The 20,110-nt window shown below is 42.1% G+C and overlaps 1 protein-coding gene and 1 long non-coding RNA gene across 3 annotated transcripts in view; one reads left to right on the forward strand and one right to left on the reverse strand.

The window, feature by feature from the left end:
* The window catches only part of LOC141762808 (uncharacterized), a 196,991-nt gene that overhangs the window by 120,891 nt on the left and 55,990 nt on the right, over nt 1-20,110 (forward strand). The window lies entirely within an intron of this gene.
* Nucleotides 122-19,977, reverse strand: LOC141762652 (indian hedgehog B protein-like). Of its 2 annotated transcripts, XM_074626605.1 has the most exons (4): nt 19,097-19,977; nt 15,773-18,389; nt 8,159-8,420; nt 122-2,056 (listed from the first exon to the last, which is right to left on the reverse strand). In XM_074626605.1, exons 2-4 carry the CDS (start codon nt 16,070-16,072, stop codon nt 1,374-1,376), a joined length of 1,245 nt encoding a protein of 414 aa, XP_074482706.1. In that variant the 5' UTR covers nt 16,073-18,389; nt 19,097-19,977; the 3' UTR covers nt 122-1,373. The 2 variants fall into 2 exon arrangements, with proteins under 2 accessions (XP_074482706.1, XP_074482707.1); XM_074626606.1 differs by lacking the exon at nt 19,097-19,977 and having other exon boundaries at nt 15,773-18,755.

Genomic DNA, 20,110 nt, shown 5'->3' on the forward strand with positions numbered 1-20,110 from the left:
AGACAGACAGACAGACAGAAAATGAGACACCTGCTGCTTGTCAAACAGGAAGCCAGTAGAGGTCAGTAAAGGTGCGTTCACGTGTCACACCTTTCATATTATAAATGAAACAACACGCAGCTCATTTCCATATAATTTAATTTAAAAAATAAATCTTTTTTTAATATCTCTTCACCCAAAATAACTTCATAAACATTACTGGATTTCTGTAAACAAATAACACTTAAATACACTCTATCATTTATTCTAAAATCTCTGTATTAATGTTACATACAACACCGCATCCCTGTGGACTTCACTATGAAACTAAATCCCTTCAGTTTTACCTTAGAATTACACTAATTCACCCATTGTTATTCAGATATTTTAATGGCGTTTAATGGGATTGTAATATATGTTATGATTATCTGCATGATTTAAGGGCTTTGTAAGCAGTAAAACACTTTTGAAATTGACCAATAACGTTCCCCTTAATTTACACATTATATTTGATATATATGACAAATCAATTAACGATTGATTGAGTGTGAATGAATGATTCTTACACAGTATTCAGGTATTTAAAAGATTTACCCCAGATTAAAGGTAAATTAGTTGATAAATAAATGGATTTTTTATGAGAGGTGTTTTGGACGGGTAAAAACCCCTTAAACAAGTTATAAGCCATCCCTTAATTTACAGTGTGCCATAAAAGTGCCTTCATTTTTCAATTAAGATGAAAACTCAGGGATTGCTTCCATGTGGTATTTAATCATTAACAATGATGCATTTAATGGTTTTTATAAAAGGGTTTTATGGGAGTAGTTAATTGTAATATAATGTGGTATTTTTATTGGATTATCTGCATGGTTTAAGTGCTGAAAAAAACATTAATTTATCCAATATATAAATACCTGAATACTGAATAAGAATCCCTTAAACTTCAGTACTTTGCACCTGAAAATGTTTCAGACCACTAAACCTTAATTGATAACTAATGTGTAAAGTAAGGTGTTTGGAGTGTTTTAAGAGCAGATTAAGGGTTTATTAAGGGATTATTGTTTCATAGTGCTTCAAGGGTAAAAGTGTCATGAAAAGTCTTTGAAACATCGGCACTTTTTTGAGTCATTCTGACTCGGAGTGCTCTTTTATTTACGCTCTGTGTTTGTGGTTTCGGGGGAGTTCGTCTGTGTCAGTTCACAGCTTCTTCTTCCCTCTTTGTCCCGCCTAAAAAACTCCCATCATGCCTCAGCAGGAACCCAAACGTCTCCCATGTCGTCAGGTGGTCCATCATGGTCCCAGCTCTACAGGCTTGTACCTGGGGTAAAACCCGGATAAAACGTGAGGGGTTCTTTTTGATAAAAGTGTCCACCCATGTGACCTTTTTCCCGTCCTCACCTGTCGTCCTGAGCCACGCCCAGCGGGTGGAGGCGTCCGGAGTCCAGCAGCATCCTGCCCAGCCAGTGTAAAAGCTGTGAGTACCAGTGGATCCCGTCACTGTGGCTCCCAGTGGAACCAGTCCAGCTGTGGATGAGCCGGAGTGGTGAGAAGGCCCAGTGAGCCAGGGAGTGCTGGTCCACCACCGCGTAGCAGGACGCCACCACCCCGTCCACCACCAGCGTCCCCTGCCGGGTCAGCGGTGCAAACGCCCCCCTGCTCTCCCTCATGCTGACCCGGGTGATCCGAGACAGACGCCCCGCTTTACCCTCGGACACCAGCACACACTGTCCTGGCTGAGCGTCACTGGCGTACACAGTTCTGAGGGCGCCGAGGGCCGGCGGCGGCGCCCCCTCTGAGCAGTTCCCCTCGGACACAAATACCAGGTGGGCGGCGGTGAGCGAGAGGTGGGCTCCAGCTTCTGTATGCAGGGTGTAGAAGAGCTTCCAGGTGACGGGGGCGCGGTCCAGGAAGAGCAGGACTTCACTGTAAACCAGCTCGCCGCTGCCGTCGCTGCCCGCCGACGCCAAGACGCGCTCACCAGGTCGCAGGTCACTGATGGACTTCTGATTGCCGCTCGCCAACGTCACCAAGGCCTCGCCGGGGAAACAACCTCCAGATTTAGCCGCCACGGAGTGATCTGGAAGACAGACGGAGAGACGAGGAGGTTAAACAGGACGTCAACATTCCTGAAGTATGGAAGCTCACTCAGTTAGTGAGTTAGACATTTTAACTTATTATCTCATCATTTTGACTTAAAAATCAATACATTTAATTTGGTGTTTCATAATTTTAGTATTATTTTAGAGTATTTCTATTTTCCATCAACATTCCTGTGTTACTGTCCTGGCAGGAATGAGCCTCCATACCAAAAGGACTTATGCACACAGCAAATCTTTTCAACTCCCTTTAGCTAAATATTGACTCTTTGGACATAAAGGAACAATAAGCAGATAAAAGCTCCTGTTTGCAGCGCTGAATCACGGCCCATGTGTGTTCATGTGAGTCCAGGCCGGATTGTGTTGGAGACACTTGAAAGTGACACTTGAGGAACGTCTGGAGTCTATCTGGGATAAATATTTGGGGAAGGCAGGAGAGCCAAGGCCAGGTGATAAGATAAGTCACCTGAAGGAGGGAGGAGCCAGCCGGTTAATCATCACATGACTCCAGGTCAACTCCAGGACGTTTCAAAATGTCTCTTTAAATACGCACGCCGCAGGATTTTCAGTTTGTGGGTTCAGTGTCACAGATTTTTTTTTTAAATGGTTTTAAAAGGATTTCAAACCACACACATTTATTGTTATTTTATTTTCAGAAAGTCAGGAATCTTGTTTTTTTAATATTTGATTTACATTGTTTATATGAATTAATTATTTCTATTTTATTATTTAATGAATGGTTAATTTTCAGGTTATTATCATTATTATTTTGTATTTATTTATTTTTTACAGAGCCCTGCAGGTGTCAGGATAATAATAGGTATTATAGTAATAATAATAATAATAATAATAATAATAATATAAATTTAATGATGAGATAAGTCGAAATGAGGACTTTTTAATTAAAAATGTATTAATTTTATTTTATTATTTAATTAATAGTTCATTTTCAGATTATTTTATTGTTTTTTAAATATATATTCATATTAAGTAATACCTACTAATAATAGGTATTATTATTATTATTATTATTAATAATAATAATAATAATAATAATAATAATAGTAAGTAATGAGCAAAGATACGTAGCAACAAAGAAGAATTAAACAATGCACGGTTTTAAATATTCAAAACATCAGCTGTGCAGATGTTTTATCAGGGAGGAATCCCACTGAAAGTTTTTTTGTTTACAATAAAAGTCCTTTAAAGGGACTGTTTGTAACTTCTTACACGTAGAAATCACCCAGGTCGGTGTCCCATGCGCGCTCGCATATGCGTGTTTGCGTGTGACTACACTGTTCAGACAAGACTCCAACACAAACTACACGGAAGCACCAAAACCTGTTGGTTGTATCTAGTGAAGCCCGTCTGTTAAATAAACAGTGTTGGCCGAGGTCGGAGGACGCGGGGGAGACCGTGGCTTTGGTCTCCAGGACCGGAGTCTCTGCTCCTCTGCTCCTCTGCCTGCCTGCCTTCACTCAGCTCGCTCCACCTCACGTGCATGCGCGCACACTCCACACTACAGAAGACTTCGTAGCTCTGAGAATATCTAGTGAATGTACAGTGGACATTTGTGCAGAAATAACTGCTGCAGCTCCTCCAGACCAACAGAGGTTTCCCGTGTCTTGTGAAGTGACGGGGCTCCGCAGCGAGAAACGTTATCGTCTCCGACCGGGTGCCGGTGTCTCCCCTGTTTCCTCCGGCCGCGGTTGGGAGGCTGAAGCAGGAAAAGCCAACACTAGGATCAGCATTGATTCATGGAGAGACCTTCGTCTGGTCAGCTAACATTACTGCCAAGCAGCTGAAATATAGAGTGATATTGTGCTTTTAGCTGACGTGTGCCGCCTCACTGTTTTGAACGATGCTCCTTCATGTTTATGTAGAGCGAGCACAAGCGCCAGCAACAGGACGCTGACTTTCGTTGACTTAACGGCCACAGGTGTCGCTGTTAACAAGCATATCTGATTCTTACAAACAGTCCCTTTAAATGGCACCTTTGAAAAAAAAATGCTTTATGTTATTTAACTTTTAAATAAATTATTAATTTAAGAGCACATATTATTCATTTTTAAAAGTTGATTTTCAAATTTCCTTACCGGTGTAGTACGGTGTTACTAACCAAGCTGAAACATTTCTGCTCCTTCACATGTAAAATGCAAAATGTATCTCAAGTTAAACGGTTAAATATATGTGATTAAGAGATGCAGCTTCTCATGAAACATCTATTCCATGTTGGCCGTTAATCCCGTTACCAGATTAATGGATTTAAAATCGAATCCTGAAACAAATGCCTCGTCGTGCAGACGCTGTTCTTCATTATCAAACAAAAACTACCATAAATAGTTTGATTTTTAAATGAAAAACTCAGAGTATTACCTTCCTAACTCTCTTGCTGGTTTGACCACAGAAATATTTCTCATCTTGTTGATGTAAAGCAGCAGAAGTCTGAGGTGAAATGTGTTGGTCAGTGTTAATCCCCATTTCCCCCTTTTTCAGTCCAGTCCTTCACCCACAGGGTCCTGGTGCTGTGCCGCCCCCTAGTGGTTCTTTCCTCTGGCTGACCCCCTTTAAAGAAGGATTTGGGGGGATTTGTTGGCTTTTCCTCAGCTGGCTGGGTTTGTCTTCCCAACAACGACTTCTTTTCTTTGTCTTGTTTTTGAGGAATTTTGAGGAAAAACAGAAGAATGATTTAAAAAAAGGAAAAACATGAAAAAAAAATACCAACTTGATTGGTTGCCCTTCTGATCAAGTCAAGGACTGGGCCCTCGCAACCCGATCTGGGAGGGAAGGAGAGAAACAGGAAAGGAAAAGAGAGATAAAGTAGGAAAAAGAAGAAAAGGAGAATCTCAGTTACCACTCAGTGTAAAATGTGTAAAGGGGGTGTTTAAACTCTGAAGGCTGTGTGACTTTCAGCACCTCTGGATGGCACATGTGTGTCACTTCTCATGCTATAGCTGCACATTATGAACGGATACTGTGTCCAGAGCAGCTGATTTAATACAACAAGAAGAGACGGAGCCAAACTCCACTTTGAGAAAAAGCTTATTTAATCAAAGTGTGAATGCAATCTTTCCTTTTAAGTCCCTTAAAGATGCTACACATTCACGTTAGCAAATTATTTCAACTTATTTTCTGAGAAATCATGTTTTTTTGTGACATTTTGGTGCTTCAGGTGGCTTTAATTAGTTCCGATACCGATACTGCCCAAAATTCGGGATCGGGTATCGGCGAGTACGCCAGTCTATGCACCGCCTTCACTGTGCTGTCGCCCCGGATGTATCATGGATGTATCATGGATGTATCATGGCTGCTACTGGCGTCTACTGTTTTAGAGCAGCGAAGAAGAACTGAATGCAGGTAGTTTGTCTCATGATGATAGCAAACAACGACAGTGCGGTGCTGGTGGAGACGGTAACGGTAACGGTAACGGCAACGGCAACGAGTATAGAAGCAAAGAGACGAAACTCTGGTGTTTTTCTGACAGCCGCTGCCGCCATTTTGGACTGAAAACGCTTATTATATTTATAATATTTGACTGACAATAGAATAGAAACACTTTGGTTTTACTTTTGTACGGCACTTTTTAGACGTTTTACTGGCGTTTACAAAGCGTAGCTTTGCTGCTGGGCGCTAATGTTACAATGGAACGAACAATTGACTTTCACTTCTTATCAATATACGTTCTTTGGGATGGGTTAAATGTAGAGGTCACATTTCATGTTTGTACTTGTATGTATATGACGAACATAGTAAAGTTTAAGTTTTAAGTAAAAATAAGAGAGCGGAGGTGGACGGAGAGCTGAAAATGTCAGTGTAGCCATTTGGCAATATTTCACAGTGGAGAATCCAACAAGTGAAACGGCGATGTGTCCAGTATGTAAGACTTCTGTTTCCAATTGTGTTGCCAATTTCAACACCAGCAATCTTATAAAACATTTGAAGACGCATCACGCGAAAGAGCACGACCACTTCACCGAGGCGGAGGGGAAAAAAAGGGACGAAAGGAACAAAACCGTATTCCAACGACGAGATCAATTCCACAAAGATATTCTATTTATCACGCTGGTATCAGATCGATACCTGGTGTCGGCTGATATCAGGAAGGAAAAAATGGTATCTCTACTTTAAATACTACATTACCCATGAGCCTCAGCTGGTGCTGCCGTGGAGAAGAAGCTAGCAAGAGCAGTAGCAAATTGAAAAGGGGAACAGAAACCAGCGTCACACTTGTTTCTTCAAGTTTCTACAAAATCAAATCTTTAGCTTCAGCTCTGCGTTGGATGTTTCTTACTGAAATGCACCATGGGATCTGTAGCTGAAACTTTAGTCTAAATCAAGGAATGGGATATTTTCTAATGCAGTTGTTCATCTTTTGCACTGATGATTCAACCAGGAGAGTTTTATGTCCATTAAAGCCGAAGACTTTTCTTTCCTGAACGCTGGAGGCCTGAAATAGATTCTTCCACGCGACCAAAACAAAACTGTTAAACTCGTTTCAAAACATCCTTTAAGCCACATAGTTTATCTACAGCCTGTGAGAGGTCTTATGTAGAGTTTCACATCTTCAAAATTGTATATTTTGCTAAGTAGTTTTGAGGAAAATTTCTCCCAGGCTTCATTGTCCTGATTGATACATTTTCCTCCTCAGTTATCACCTGATTCGTGGTTGTTGTATATAAAGAGCCGATGAGCGAAGCCAAAAAGACGTGATGTAGAAGTTGGTCTAAACCTGAGGAAACGTGGGGTGAGTGGCAGATGAGACAGATGGAGGAAAAAGGGGAAATAAAAAGATAGTTAAGATGCAAGCAAGAGGAGAGTTAGTGAGGAGGGACAAGGTGAAGTCAGCGTTTCTCTGACTGTTAGAGTGAACGTTTCGCCGTCGCTGTGCCACAATATTCAGCTAAATGGTACTGGTAGGGCTGGGTGTACAGTACTGTTACTTAGGGCCAAACATGTGTCTAAACTGTTGTAATGCTGGAGTTAGATTAGTAACCCATGAAAGCCGAGGAGGTGAGAAGCAGTGTGCACCAGTTCAGTCCCAGTTCACACTGGACTTAAAACAGTAGCAGCTGGTTCATCTTTCACCAGCACCAGTCTGGGAGTTTGTGTCCTACGTGTGGTTAGCTTCAGGCTAAAAAACACCGTTGACTTTTTAAAGATTTATCCAAATGCTTTCAACCATTAAAATGTTAATGGTGCTTTAGTTGCACTGATCGGGTGTTGTGAGAAAGCTTCGCAGATACTGATTTTAGGTTTTTATATCATTCTGTAGCTTTCCAGTGGTGTTCCTGATGGATTCAAATCCACATTTTAGTCAAAGTACATTAGCTCAGATCAGAAAGTCACACGATACCATAAACAAACTAACCAGTCGATGCAGCGGTAGACCAGAAACTCCTGTGTTCTGAGAGGTCAAATTACGTTTTTTGTGAATGGAGTCTGGTGGCTTTGAAGACAGTGATATAATTCCCCATCAGAAAGAGCTGTCTGATGGTGAGGTAAAGCGGTGAACATATTCTAAATATAGCGTACACTTACACGGATATTGATTTTTTTAGGTGGCTAAAATACGTTTTTCTGCTGCTCCAGTCCGCAGACGCTTTACCTCGCCATCAGACAGCCCTTTCAGACGGGGAATTATATCACCATCTTCAAAGCCACCAGACTCCATTCACAAAAAATATATTTTTTATTTTTTCAGTAATTTGACCTCTCAGAACACAGACAGTATACACACAAACCCAATTCAAAAAATCTTTCATTCATTTACAAACTAATAGCTAATGGCTGAGTGGGCGTCTCAGAACGCAGATGGACCCGCCCTTTCAAGACGTATTTGCTCTTTCAGATCAGTTGTATATAAATGTGATTATTAGGAGATGGTTGGGAAAGGGAATGCCAGAAAGTGATTTCACTTTTAAAGTTAGTGTGAGATATAACAGATGCAGCTTCCTTCCTGATTCCTTCAGTTTGATCTCTGACAACACGTCGTATGAAGCACACTGAGGCTGCCTTAGTCTCTCTGGAACAACTTCCCCCTATAAATAAAATCTACATCTTTGTGCAGACTCGTCCTCCCTCACCTGACTTGACGCTGCAGTGGATGTGGGCCTTGGACTCGTAGTAGACCCAGTCAAACCCGGCCTCCACCGCCAGCCGCGCCAGCATGGCGTACTTGTTCCTGTCTCGGTCCGACGTGGTGATGTCCACCGCGCGGCCCTCGTAGTGCAGCGACTCCTCCGAGTGGTGGCCGTCCTCGTCCCAGCCCTCGGTGACCCGCAGCCGGACCCCGGGCCACAGGTTCATCACAGAGATGGCCAGAGAGTTCAGCTTGTCTTTGCAGCGCTGAAGAAAAACACACACAGCTGTTACAGATCTACAAATACTGGATTTTTATTACCATAAATAACTGTATTTATTATGATATAAAACAATTGGTCCCGGATATTGTTGGCTTAAAAGTGTTTCACTATAATTAAAACTTTTATGAACAAATAAGTGAGAAAGAGAGTCACAGGGGTAAAAAGTGTTTTTCTTTACTTACATATCTATTTATTTGTTCATTTATTTATCTATTTATTTATTTATGTGTTCATTTGTTACCTCGATGCAGAAAATGAGGAAGGGCACCCACCGGCCTTTTTTTAATTATTATTTTATTTATTTCTTTTTTAGAGGGCGACCAGCGCCCCCCAGAAGTTGGCGCCCTATAAGCGCCTATATGGTCGATGCCTTAAGTCGGGCCTGCACTTAAAATGTTTTCTTATATGTTGTCTGATGTTTTATAGACTTTTATACTTATATAAGGAACAATATCTCATTCATCTGTGTTTTCCATAAGCACTTTCCCACTTTTTTTTATTCCAACAACAATTGATCTGGAATAAAACCTTTTTAAAGAGATGTCTGTCTCTGTTTATAGTTTATGGTTTGATTTATTGCTTTTGAGTCACTTCCTGTCACGCTATCCTCCCGTATGACCACAGGTGTGTCGTCACTGACTGCACCTTTGACCTTTGACCTGCTTCCTGCTGTTTGTTTGAATCGAGGCCTATTGACAGAGGCTGGGACATGAGTCTTGGGTTATGGGGTATGACACATAGGCAGTGTAACTGGAGCAGCAGTCGTGCGTCGTGATTGGTTCAATTTCCGCGAGTGCAGACCAGATTCTACAGCGCATGTGTTGTACCTCAAAGATATGACGCGTTGATGACATGTGACATCTCCTCTTTTCGCCCTCCTTGGTTTGAATTTCTTGTAGGTCCCGCCCACTGCTGCTGAACTTTTAAACCAATCAGACGGCAGCAGAAAAGTCCACTTCACTAGACCCCCGTCGCCCCGGTCAACCCTCTCCCCCCTTGTCTGTGGCTTCAACCTTCCCACAATGCACCCCTGCTGTCCCGGCCGGCCTGATGTTTGCTCTCTGTGGTGAGCGAAGGGAGGCTATGTTGAGGATGGATGGAGGGCTGAAGGGGGGACTCTCAGGGTCCCTCTAAACCTGGAGTCTGGTCAGGGTGAGCAAACACAAGGTGAGAGGGCCGAGTGAAGGACTCATTCAACTCCCTCCAGCTCTCCCAAATAAATCCTCCAGTCAACTCCGTTAATCTCATCCACACCCAGGATGCATTGTCAGGGCGGCTTGGGGGGGAGGGGTTGGCGAGCGGGATTTATCCAAAGAAAGATACATCTGGTGTTATGCTCACAAGTTAAAGGGAGAATGTGTTAAAAAGTGTCAGATTGGTCTGAAGAAGGCGCTGCTTTCCTTTAAAACTTCCTGACACACCAAGCCGACGGTTGGCTATCGGACAGTTTGGGGCTGTCGGTGAGCGTCTGTCGGTCATCTCTAGTCTGCCCGTGTCCGAGGTTTTTCAGTTGATTCAGCATGTTGAATCGGAGGCGGAGCTCGTCGGTGAGAGAAATCACCCTGATCGGCTGTTCAGCTTAAACCAATCAGTGCACAGGAAGAGAAACGAAAGTGAGGAAAGCAAGAAAACGAGAAAAGTCAAGAGGAAAAACTGTTTTCATCTTCATCTCATCTGATCGTTCCAACACACGGATATTTTCACAACGACATGAACATCTGGAATGAAGCTAAGTGGTGAGTGAGAGCGGTGTGAAAGTGGACGCCGTTTTGTTTCATGTTCGTATCATAACAACGGCTTGTATATCCACCGTCCTCGCTCTTCCTGTTTCCCTTTTTGAATGGTGAATACAGACTACCGCCGCCTGCTGGTGTGGAGAGTTATTTCATCTCACGCAGACACAGAGCGTACATACTAACTGGCCGTCGGTTGTAGTCTTTGCGTGGTGTTCAAGTGCAACTTGAACCACTAGACACAAGACACCTGATTGGATGAACGCTTTCACTCGTGGGCTGCTGCTCCCAGCTTTCAAACCGGAACCAACATGGCGGCTCGATTGGAAACTTTCTTTTCTGATATCACGAAAATAATTCACCGAAATGTGTTTCTGAAAAGATTGTATGAGAGAAATAAGTCATGCAGTTGCTGAAACTGTCAACAGTTAGTTTAAAGGTTTCTCAGGAGTTTCCAGAGGCGGCGAGTCGCGCTGGACGCCTGTAATTTGCATAACGTAGCATAGACCTCCAACTTTATGCAAATGAGGACCGGCCAACGTGACGCCTCGTCTCTCGAATCGCATCGCCAAGCTACCAGAATGCATTGCACGGTGCTGTGAATGCAGTAAATGCAGAGGAATGGTGGAGGGAGAACACGACATAGTGGCTGAATATTAATATCAATAGCACCTTTAAAACTCAACACAACATATCTCTACTACTTGATTGTGATAAAACTCAGAGGAATTATGCATTTTGGCATTTTGATGTCATTTGTAATTCGTAAAATGCTCATTTAAACAGTTTAAATGGTCAATTAAAGGTAAAAATATGGATTTTTTAAATGGATCAATTAAGGATGGCAGTTTTATTTCCCTTGACTGACAGATCAAATGAAAGAAATCTAAGTTACAGTTTTATTAAATCGAGGTCTCATGCCTACAGGACATCTTGTATTTCCCTCTGAAAGCGTCTCGTTTCATGAATCTCAGCCTATTTACGAGTGAAAAGTGGGATTAAACCCTATAAATGTCTTTTTCCACGTCGGCTGTGATAAGAATAGCTCGTGTCTCGGTGGCCACAGATGCCTTTTCACGGTGTTCACTGTGGATTTTAACGTCTCGTGTTTTCACTGCGGTCACAGCAACGAGCTGGACTTCATAAATCAGACGATACATTTTGTTGGTTTTCCTTTCAAGGTATACAGATCGACGGGGGTTTCTGTAGCGCGGTTGAAGCACTAAACCGCTGGCTGCACAAACATTAGACGCGCAGGCGGACAACATGCGTCTATATGCGGACAACATGCGCCTATATGCACACCTCTGCTGAACACAACACTTAGTCTCATGTGGCGTCTGAAAGTCTTGTTTTCATGACACGAGGGGACAAAATCAGCAAAGCGTCTCCTCTTGATTCCAGTTAGATTGTTTTCAGGATGTTTTAATCAGACATCGGTTTGCTCTGATCTGACTTTTCTGGAGCAACACTTATGCATTGTGTCTGCAGGAAATCCCTGAAATTAGAAGTGAAATAAACTTGCACTTTTTGAATTTTTTTACATGCAAACTTAAAAGAATGAACCTAATTAAAAAAGGCCACGTTAAATGCGTGGAATGGTACTTTTTTTTTTGCAGTGTGGCTTCGCCCCTGAACAGTCGCGTCTGTATGCAGCGGAGCGCCCAGGAAAAAGCGAATAAAACTCTGTATAATTAAGGCTTCGACACAAGTGAAGTGGGCTATTTTTGCACATGTGCGCTGCGAAAACAAACAAAAAGTAACACGGAATAGTAAAAGACAAACAGGAGGCTGTCTCCTGTGGCTTGGAGCCCATAAATTGTGTGCAGGTCTGCGCCGTTGACGCGCGCTGCAAAAAATGTCCAGCCTGGAGACGTTTCAGCTAAAAAGCTGCCTGAACTTTTTATTTCTTTAACCTTAAAGGTCCAATATCATGCTCATTTTCAGGATCATACTTGTATTTTGTGTTTCTACTAGAACATGTTTACATGCTGTAATGTTAAAAAAAAACTTTTTTTTCCTCATACTGTCTGAAACGCTCCGTTTTAGCGCATTTTGACAGAATTGCGACGGAATTGCATAAAGAATTGCGTTGCTAGGCAACAGCTTGGGTTCATGTGTACTTCCTGTCAGCTGATGACATTCACATACACTGCGACCAGGAATAAACTGGAAAACTAGAGTAAACTAGAATGTTTACGTTTAAATCTGTGTAAAGGGTCTAAATATTGTATATTCGTGACATCACAAATGGACAGAAATCCGGACAGCTTCTTTCAAATGCGGAGTTTCTGAATACGGGCTGTGTGTATTTCCCTGTGGATTGAGTGTTTCAATATTTTCACAGTATTTATATAAGACTTAAGCCTGCTTTATAATAAAACAAACATAAAAATCTCACTTTTTTATAATATGGGACCTTTAAGCTCAAGCGGGCTGATCCGGTCTGTCTTTCCTCTCCTAGCTGCACCTTAGGAGTCACTTTCTCAGAAAAGTCTTGAGAAAAATCCTATAAAGTCAGTTGATTTTGGAAATTATAACTCTTGAATCAGTTTTATTTTCACTGAAGACAAGTCGAATGAACTCTCCCTGTGTGCTGATTTGGCCGCTTGCATTTAAACTACTGACTAGTCTAACGCCGTCTTTACTGGTCTTCCTAAAAAATGGATCAGACAGCTGCAGCTGATTCAGAACGCTACTGCTTGAGTCCTCACTAAGACCAAGAAAGTGGATCATATCAGTCCAGTTCTGAGGTCTCTACACTGGCTCCCTGTCTCTCAGAGAATTGATTTCAAAATACTGCTGCTGGTTTACAAAGCACTAAATGGTTTAGGGCCAAACTACATTTCTGATCTTCTGCTGTGTTCTGAACCATCCAGACCTCTCAGGTCATCTGGATCAGGAATGCTTAGTGTCCCCAGAGTCAGAACTAAACATGCAGAAGCAGCGTTCAGTTTTTATGCACCAAATATTTGGAACAAGCTCCCAGAAACCTGCAGGACCAACTCTGAGTTCTTTTAAATCAAAGCTTCAAACTTTCCTGTTTGCTGCTGCCTTTTATTAAACCAGATAATGATCTTGTACTGCACTAGAGCTTTTTCTCTTGTGTGTTATATTCTATTTTAGCTTCTATCCTAGCTTTTATTTTTAGCTTGTTTTTATTTTCTAATCTTTAATGTTTTTATAACTGTTTTAATTATGTCTTAATGTTCTTTTGCACTTTGTCGCAATGTTCTTGAATGTTTGCTTTACAAATAAAGCTGCCTTGCCTTGCCTTGCCTTGCCTTTGAAGACTTTATCAGGCACATTTCTTCACTTGAGCTCTGCTGAAGTGACTGATATTTCTTGCAGTGTGCGCACCGAGGTGACAGCTCCAGACGCTCCAGAGTGCGCGCTTTCATTCCCCACGTGGGTCTGTGGACATAAGCGCTGCCGCTCGGAGAGGAAGCCTTGCGGTCACCAGAGCCAGATATAAATACTTTATTCCTGGGGAAATTGGGAGTCAAATAAATTCCACCCGGGGCCACATCAATGACGGTGTCGTAAAGATTTTTTGACAGTCCAAAAGGCGACTGTTAACCAGTCGGGCTAAAAACGAAAACGGTAAACATCAGTCCACGCTTGACCTGGGCTCTAACCAAATACGACTTTTGGCTGTTTTTCCACCAAAAAACATGATGTAAAACAGAGGACAGAGTGTTTTAATTAAGCGCGACCGCTTTTCCATACATTTTTAGACGCTGGGGTTGCCCTCTTTTACGCAGGAGCTGCCCACAGTGAACAGAGGAAGAGGAGAGCTCTGATTCACACTGGTCACCTACACAATCCACTGTGTCAACAGCTGCAAAGAATCCACTGAAGAATGAGTTGAGCAAACAGGCTGTAATCAGTTTTCCGAACGAGCAAGAAAATCCACCTTAAAACCATTTTCATTAAAGAAAAAGTGTTCAAGTTGTAGCTTTATTTGAGAGAAGTTAAATAATCTTCCAGTGAGTGATTTAAATCAAGTCACATTATGAAGACTTGTGATTCCCCTTTCAATCGCACATAAAACATTCTATACTTTGGTAGATTTAATCCAAATACTTAAAGGGACTGTTTGTAAGATTCAGAAATGCTTGTTAACAGCGACACCTGTGGCCGTTAAGTCAACTAAAGTCAGCGTCCTGTTGCTGGCACTTGTGCTCGCTCTAAATAGACATGAACGAGCATCGCTCAACACAGTGAGGAGACATACGTCAGCTAAAACCACAATATCACTCTATATTTCAGCTGCTTGGCAGTAATGTTAGCTGACCAGACAAAGGTCTCTCCATGAATCACTGCTGATCCTAGTGTTGGCTTTTCCTGCTTCAGCAGCGGGGCTGAAGCAGAAAGAGAAACGTTATCGCCTCCGCCCGCAGCCGGAGGAAACGGGAGACACCAGGACCCGGTCGGAGACGATAACGTTTCTCTTTGCGGAGCCCCGTCACTTCACGACACGGGAAACCTCTGTTAGTCTGGAGGAGCTGCAGCAGTTATTTCTGCACAAACGTCCACTGAACATTCACTAGATATTCTCAGAGCTACGAAGTGTTCTGCAGTGTGGAGTGAGCGCGCATGCACGTGAGGTGGAGCGAGAACGCGCGCGTTGTGTGAGTGAAGAGAAGCAGGCACAGGAGCAGAGGAGCGGTCTGAGCAGCGTAGCCACACGCGAGTGCGCTTGGGACACCGACCCGGTAGATTTATACGTGTAAGAAGTTACAAACAGTCCCTTTAAAGGAAAAGTCTTCAAGTTGTAGCTTTATTTGAGAGAAGTTAAATAATCATCCACTGAGTGTGCTGTGATTTAAATCAAATCACATTATGAAGATTTGTGGTTCCCTTTCAATCGCACATAAAACATTCTACTTTGGTAGATTTAATCCAAATACTTACGAAAAATGTGTTTTAAAGGTCCCATATCGTGCTCATTTTCAGGTTAATACTTGTATTTTGTGTTACTACTAGAACATGTTTACATGCTGTAATGTTAAAAAAAACACTTTATTTTCCTCATACTGTCAGCCTGAATATACCTGTATTCACCTTCTGTCTGAAACGCTCCGTTTTAGCTCATTTTGACGGAATTACAACAGAATTGCGTTACTAGGCAACAGCTTGGGTCCATGTGTACTTCCTGTCAGCTGATGACATTCACATACACTGCAACCAGGAATAAACTGGGACACATCTCGAATGTTTACGTTTAAAATTCAGTCAAGGGTCTAAATATTGTATATTTGTGACATCACGAATGGGCAGAAATCCTGACAGCTTGTTTCAATTGCAGAGTTTCTGATTACGGGCTGTGTGTATTTGTATTATTATATTGAGTGTTTCGATACTTTCACAGTATTTATATAGGACTTAAGCCTGCTTTATAATAAAAAAACATGAAAATCTCACTTTTTTATAATATGGGACCTTTAAGACAGATTTTTTTGCAATGACGAGCCTTGAGTCAACAAGAAATGCGGAAAAAGATAACAGTGTCCACGCGTTTAAAGACTGGGCAAAGTGCACTCAGCAACGCACCGAACAGACAGTAATAAGCAGGTTTTAAGGGTGAAAGGAGGGTTACCTGCGTCATCATGCGGTCTGCACCTGTGTTCTCCTCATCCTTGAAGATGATGTCTGGGTTGTAGTTGGGGGTGAGCTCCTTGAAGCGCTCAGAGCTCCGGGTGATTTTCCCTTCGTACCTCCCGCTGGCTCCTAGAGTCTTCTCGGCCACGTTGGGGCTGAACTGCTTGTAGCTGAGTGGTGCTAGTTTCCTGGGTGACCGTCTCTTCCCGTAGCCTCGACCCGGTCCACAGCCCTCACTGACCGGCGACAGGAGGAAGACGCAGCCGGCGAGGCACGTCACCAGCGTCTGGAGCAGCATTATCCAGATGTCACACCGCTGGACTTCTTTATAACCTTAGTGAGTTTAGATTGGAGGCAATGGAGCAGGACTCATTCCAGAGTCCCCAAAAGCGTCCATTCCCTGCGCGTAAAAGTGTCCATGCAGTGCGTAAAAGTGATCATGCAGTGCGTAAAAGTGTCCATGTAGTGCGTAAAAGTGTCCATGCAGTGCGTAAAAGTGTCCAGTGCGCCTCTGGAGACGAGCTGGAGAGACCTGGACCTGTCCTCTGCAGCTGCAGACACGCTCCTGTCCCGGTGCACGCTGAGTTAGGGTCCTAAATAGGCGAGGAGAGTTTATCTTGGCATGCAGGTTCAAAGCTGTCGAAGCTGTGAGAAAAAGCGCTGCAGACAGACAGACAGACACGGAGTCTGGCTGCGCAGTGCCTGTTGGGCACGGCGGTCAAAGGGTGTCCCCGCAGCGGTTTCTTCTGCTTCTCAATGCGTCCCTGTGGCGCAGCTGCTGCTGGCAGGAATGGAAATGGAAGAGATCCTACTGGAGGACAGATGAGGTGCCTTCTGGGAGAAGAAGGAGACCGCGCCCTGCAGGACCTGGACCTGCCCTCTGCTCTGCATGCTCCGTCCTCTCCTCCTTACTGTCCAACAAGAGGACAGACACACACCGAGCCACGAGACTGTCCTCCCTTTGTCCTTTGGACCCTCGTCTTCAAAGTTAAGACGCACGAGCAGGAGTGCAGGTGCGCGCGTTAAAACGTCCTCCTGTCCTTAGACAGAGTGACGTCACAGTCTGAGCTGCAGGTGTGGAGCTGATAAACCTCTGACCGGTGGAGACATTAAACCATCAGTCTGATCTGGACTTCCTGGGAACCCTCAAGGACCCCGACTTGTCTCAATGATTCTAGAGATTTCCTACATTTCCCAGAACTCCCTTTAACAACCCACCACAGAGCAGACATCAACTTTATGCATTGAACTGTAGAGTATGAAGGCACAGAGAGCAGTGGAGACAAATGAAGTACTTTCAAGTACTTTTCCTACAAACCTTCATAACATTTTAGTTCTCCAAAAACGTTTTGTGAGGATTGCAACTCGATCAGAGTCACACATCTCCTCTACTCCTCTATTTAAGAAACTCCACATTCTTACTATTTATGATATCAATATTTCTCAAATATGTGTTTTTATTTATAAGATACTTTCTGGTGGGAATATTCCTGAGCAGTTCAAGACCTATTTTAAAACAGATTCTCAGGTCCATTCTTACTCAACCTGTCAGTCTCTAGATCTTCATCCTCCTAAATGTCTCACTAGTAGAGGTCAGTTTTCAATAAGATTTAGGGGAACCAAATTATGGAGTAGCTTTTCACATCTATCAATAAACTGTTCATCTGTCAAATGTTTCAAAAGTCGCTTAAAGGGACATTTAATTGCTGTCTTGTAATTGCTTTACCCCATGTTGTCCATGTATCTGTTTCTATGTTTTTTATTTTTTCCCACTCACAATGTTGTTTGGTTACGATTACCCAGAAGTCTTTATAGATATTTAAAACAATATCCTCCTCACAAACACTAACCAAACACTACCACGCAACAAACACACACAAACACACACACACACACACACACACACACACACACACACACACACACACACACACACACACACACACACACACACACACACACACTTATCTTTTTGATATATTCACTGTATTGTTATTGTTGTTACTATATATATCTTGTCCTAATTGTTTGTTATCACTATTATGTAGTCATATTGTTTCTTTATATTAATCTTGTCTCTAGGTGGAGACTTGAAAAAGCAGATTAACAGCTTGATTGTGGTCTGCTCCTTCTCCTCCTCAGATCTCTTTTATTTATCAAACGCTTCTCAATCAACAAATGTAGACTGAAGCTTTCTAATCGCCCATTTTCACCGTAAGAACTTTCCAAGGAACCTTTTCAGAAACTCAGGAACTTTACCTGCCTTTCCACCGAAAGGAACCGAGGTTTAAATTTAGTTCTCCAAAAAGGTTCTCTGGGTTAACTCAGGACAATGTGAAGGAACCATCAGGGACGGGTTTGGAGCTCTGAGACGACAAGTTTGGGTTAAAAGAGGTGACACTTCATGTTCCATTTATCAGCCATCTGTATATTAACTCGGGCTGCCAAAGTTAACATGATAATAACATGTTAGCGCAAATTCATTTTAACGCCAATAACTTCTTTAACGCATTAACTTGCAATGTTTAGGTTGTCGTGAAGGAGGTTAAATAACACTGCAAACTTAGGCTAAATTCTGTCAGGAAAAACGGTCATGTCCATTTTCAAAGGGGTCCCTTGACCTCTGACCTCCAGATCAGTGAATGTAAATGGGTTCTATGGGTACCCACGAGTCTCCCCTTTACAGACATGCCCACTTTATGATCATCACATGCAGTTTGGGGCAAGTCATAGTCAAGTCAGCACACTGACACACTGGCAGCTGTTGTTGCCTGTTGGGCTGCAGTTTGCCATGTTATGATTGGAGCATATTGTTTTATGCTAAATGCAGTACCTGTGAGGGTTTCTGGATCAATATCTGTTATTGTTTTGTGTTGATAATTGATTTCCAATAATAGCTATATACATACATTTACATAAAGCAGCATATTTGTCCACTCCCATGTTGATAAGAGGATTAAATACTTGACAAATCTCCCTTTAAGGGACATTTTGAACAGATAACAAATGTGTGATTAATTTGCGATTAATCATGATTAAATATTTGAATCGATTGACAGCCCTAGTATTAACATCACAATGTAAAACTACATATAGCATATTCACAAACATTTTCTTTGGTGTTAAAACTCTTTCAGGTTGATGTTTCTAACGGATGCACAGTGAACGCTGAGCCAGATAAAAGGTCCACATACCCTCCATCACTAGAGACCAAACTGAGGGCTGAGGACCTCCAGGGGCCTTTTCGTCAGGCTTTCAGGGGCCCAAACAGAAATTACTTTGAATGTTCTTTAATTTACGAAATTTCAGGATAATCTCTGACAAATCCTCGATCACATGAAGAAGTGTTATCTGCTGATTTGTTCTGCAACTAATGAAAAAACAGTGATAAAACAATCACAATATCTGAGAGCACACAGTGACGTCATCAATCTTGTTTTGTGTGACAAAATCCCCCCAAAATAATGAGTTTACAGCCATAAAAGACCAAGAAAGGCAGCAAAATCTCATATATGAGAACCTGGAGGCATCAAATATTTGGCTTTGTTGCTTAAAAAATTGAAAAACGATGAATCGATTCTCGAAATAGTTGAAGATTACTTTCTGTCCATCAACTAATTGATTAATCGAGAAATGGGTGCAGCGATGCTGCTGCAGTTTTGGGTACTGAACTGAAAAAGAGAAATAATGAATCAGATTTATCAACAGTTCCATCTGAACACTCATTATTAAATATCGCTTTCAAGGAAATGTGCTTAGAATTATCAATGGAAACGATCTGGAACATTACCAGGAAATTAGCAGGAAAATAATAAATCTATCTTCTGCATTTCCAGTTAACATGACGCCACTTTTCAGTAACGTTTGTCACACAGAAACTCTTGAAATCCTGCAGGCAAACAGCGACTTTTCATCTAAAACTTCAATAGCATTCCCGAGATGCTGCAACACCTTGAGTCAACATCTCACTGTGCCCTGAGAACGGAGAGCGGCGGCTCTATCGACCGCCGTCAGCCCATTATTCTCCCTCCGACTCTCTGAAATCACTTCAAAGTCAATCTTTACACACAAACTCAGAAGATTTTGTGGTTTTAAAACTAAAGAAATATAAATTAAAAAAAGATCTGGATGCTTGAAAACAAAGAGAAGAAGTTATTTTCTTGACAAAATTTGATTAAAAGTTCAATAAAAATCAAATAATTTTTCTTTATCTATGCAAGCTGAAATGTGATATTTTGACCATTTCCTGCAGTTGATTGTGTTAATAACGGACAAAAACAGCGATCCAAATTATATTTACATCTTTAATCAACAGTTTCTCTAAAAAAACAAAAAA

This window comes from Sebastes fasciatus, chromosome 24 (assembly GCF_043250625.1).
Source record: "Sebastes fasciatus isolate fSebFas1 chromosome 24, fSebFas1.pri, whole genome shotgun sequence".
NCBI lineage: Eukaryota > Metazoa > Chordata > Actinopteri > Perciformes > Sebastidae > Sebastes > Sebastes fasciatus.

What these genes read in the sequence shown, in the direction of transcription:
- LOC141762652 (XM_074626605.1), bottom strand. Translation starts at nt 16,072, where the DNA reads ATGCTGCTCCAGACGCTGGTGACGTGCCTCGCCGGCTGCGTCTTCCTC. An exon ending in CAGACCGCATGATGACGCAG is followed by an intron (nt 8,421 to 15,772) that starts GTAACCCTCCTT and finishes GTTTTTCTTCAG; the next exon opens with CGCTGCAAAGACAAGCTGAA. An exon ending in CCACTGCAGCGTCAAGTCAG is followed by an intron (nt 2,057 to 8,158) that starts GTGAGGGAGGAC and finishes TCTGTCTTCCAG; the next exon opens with ATCACTCCGTGGCGGCTAAA.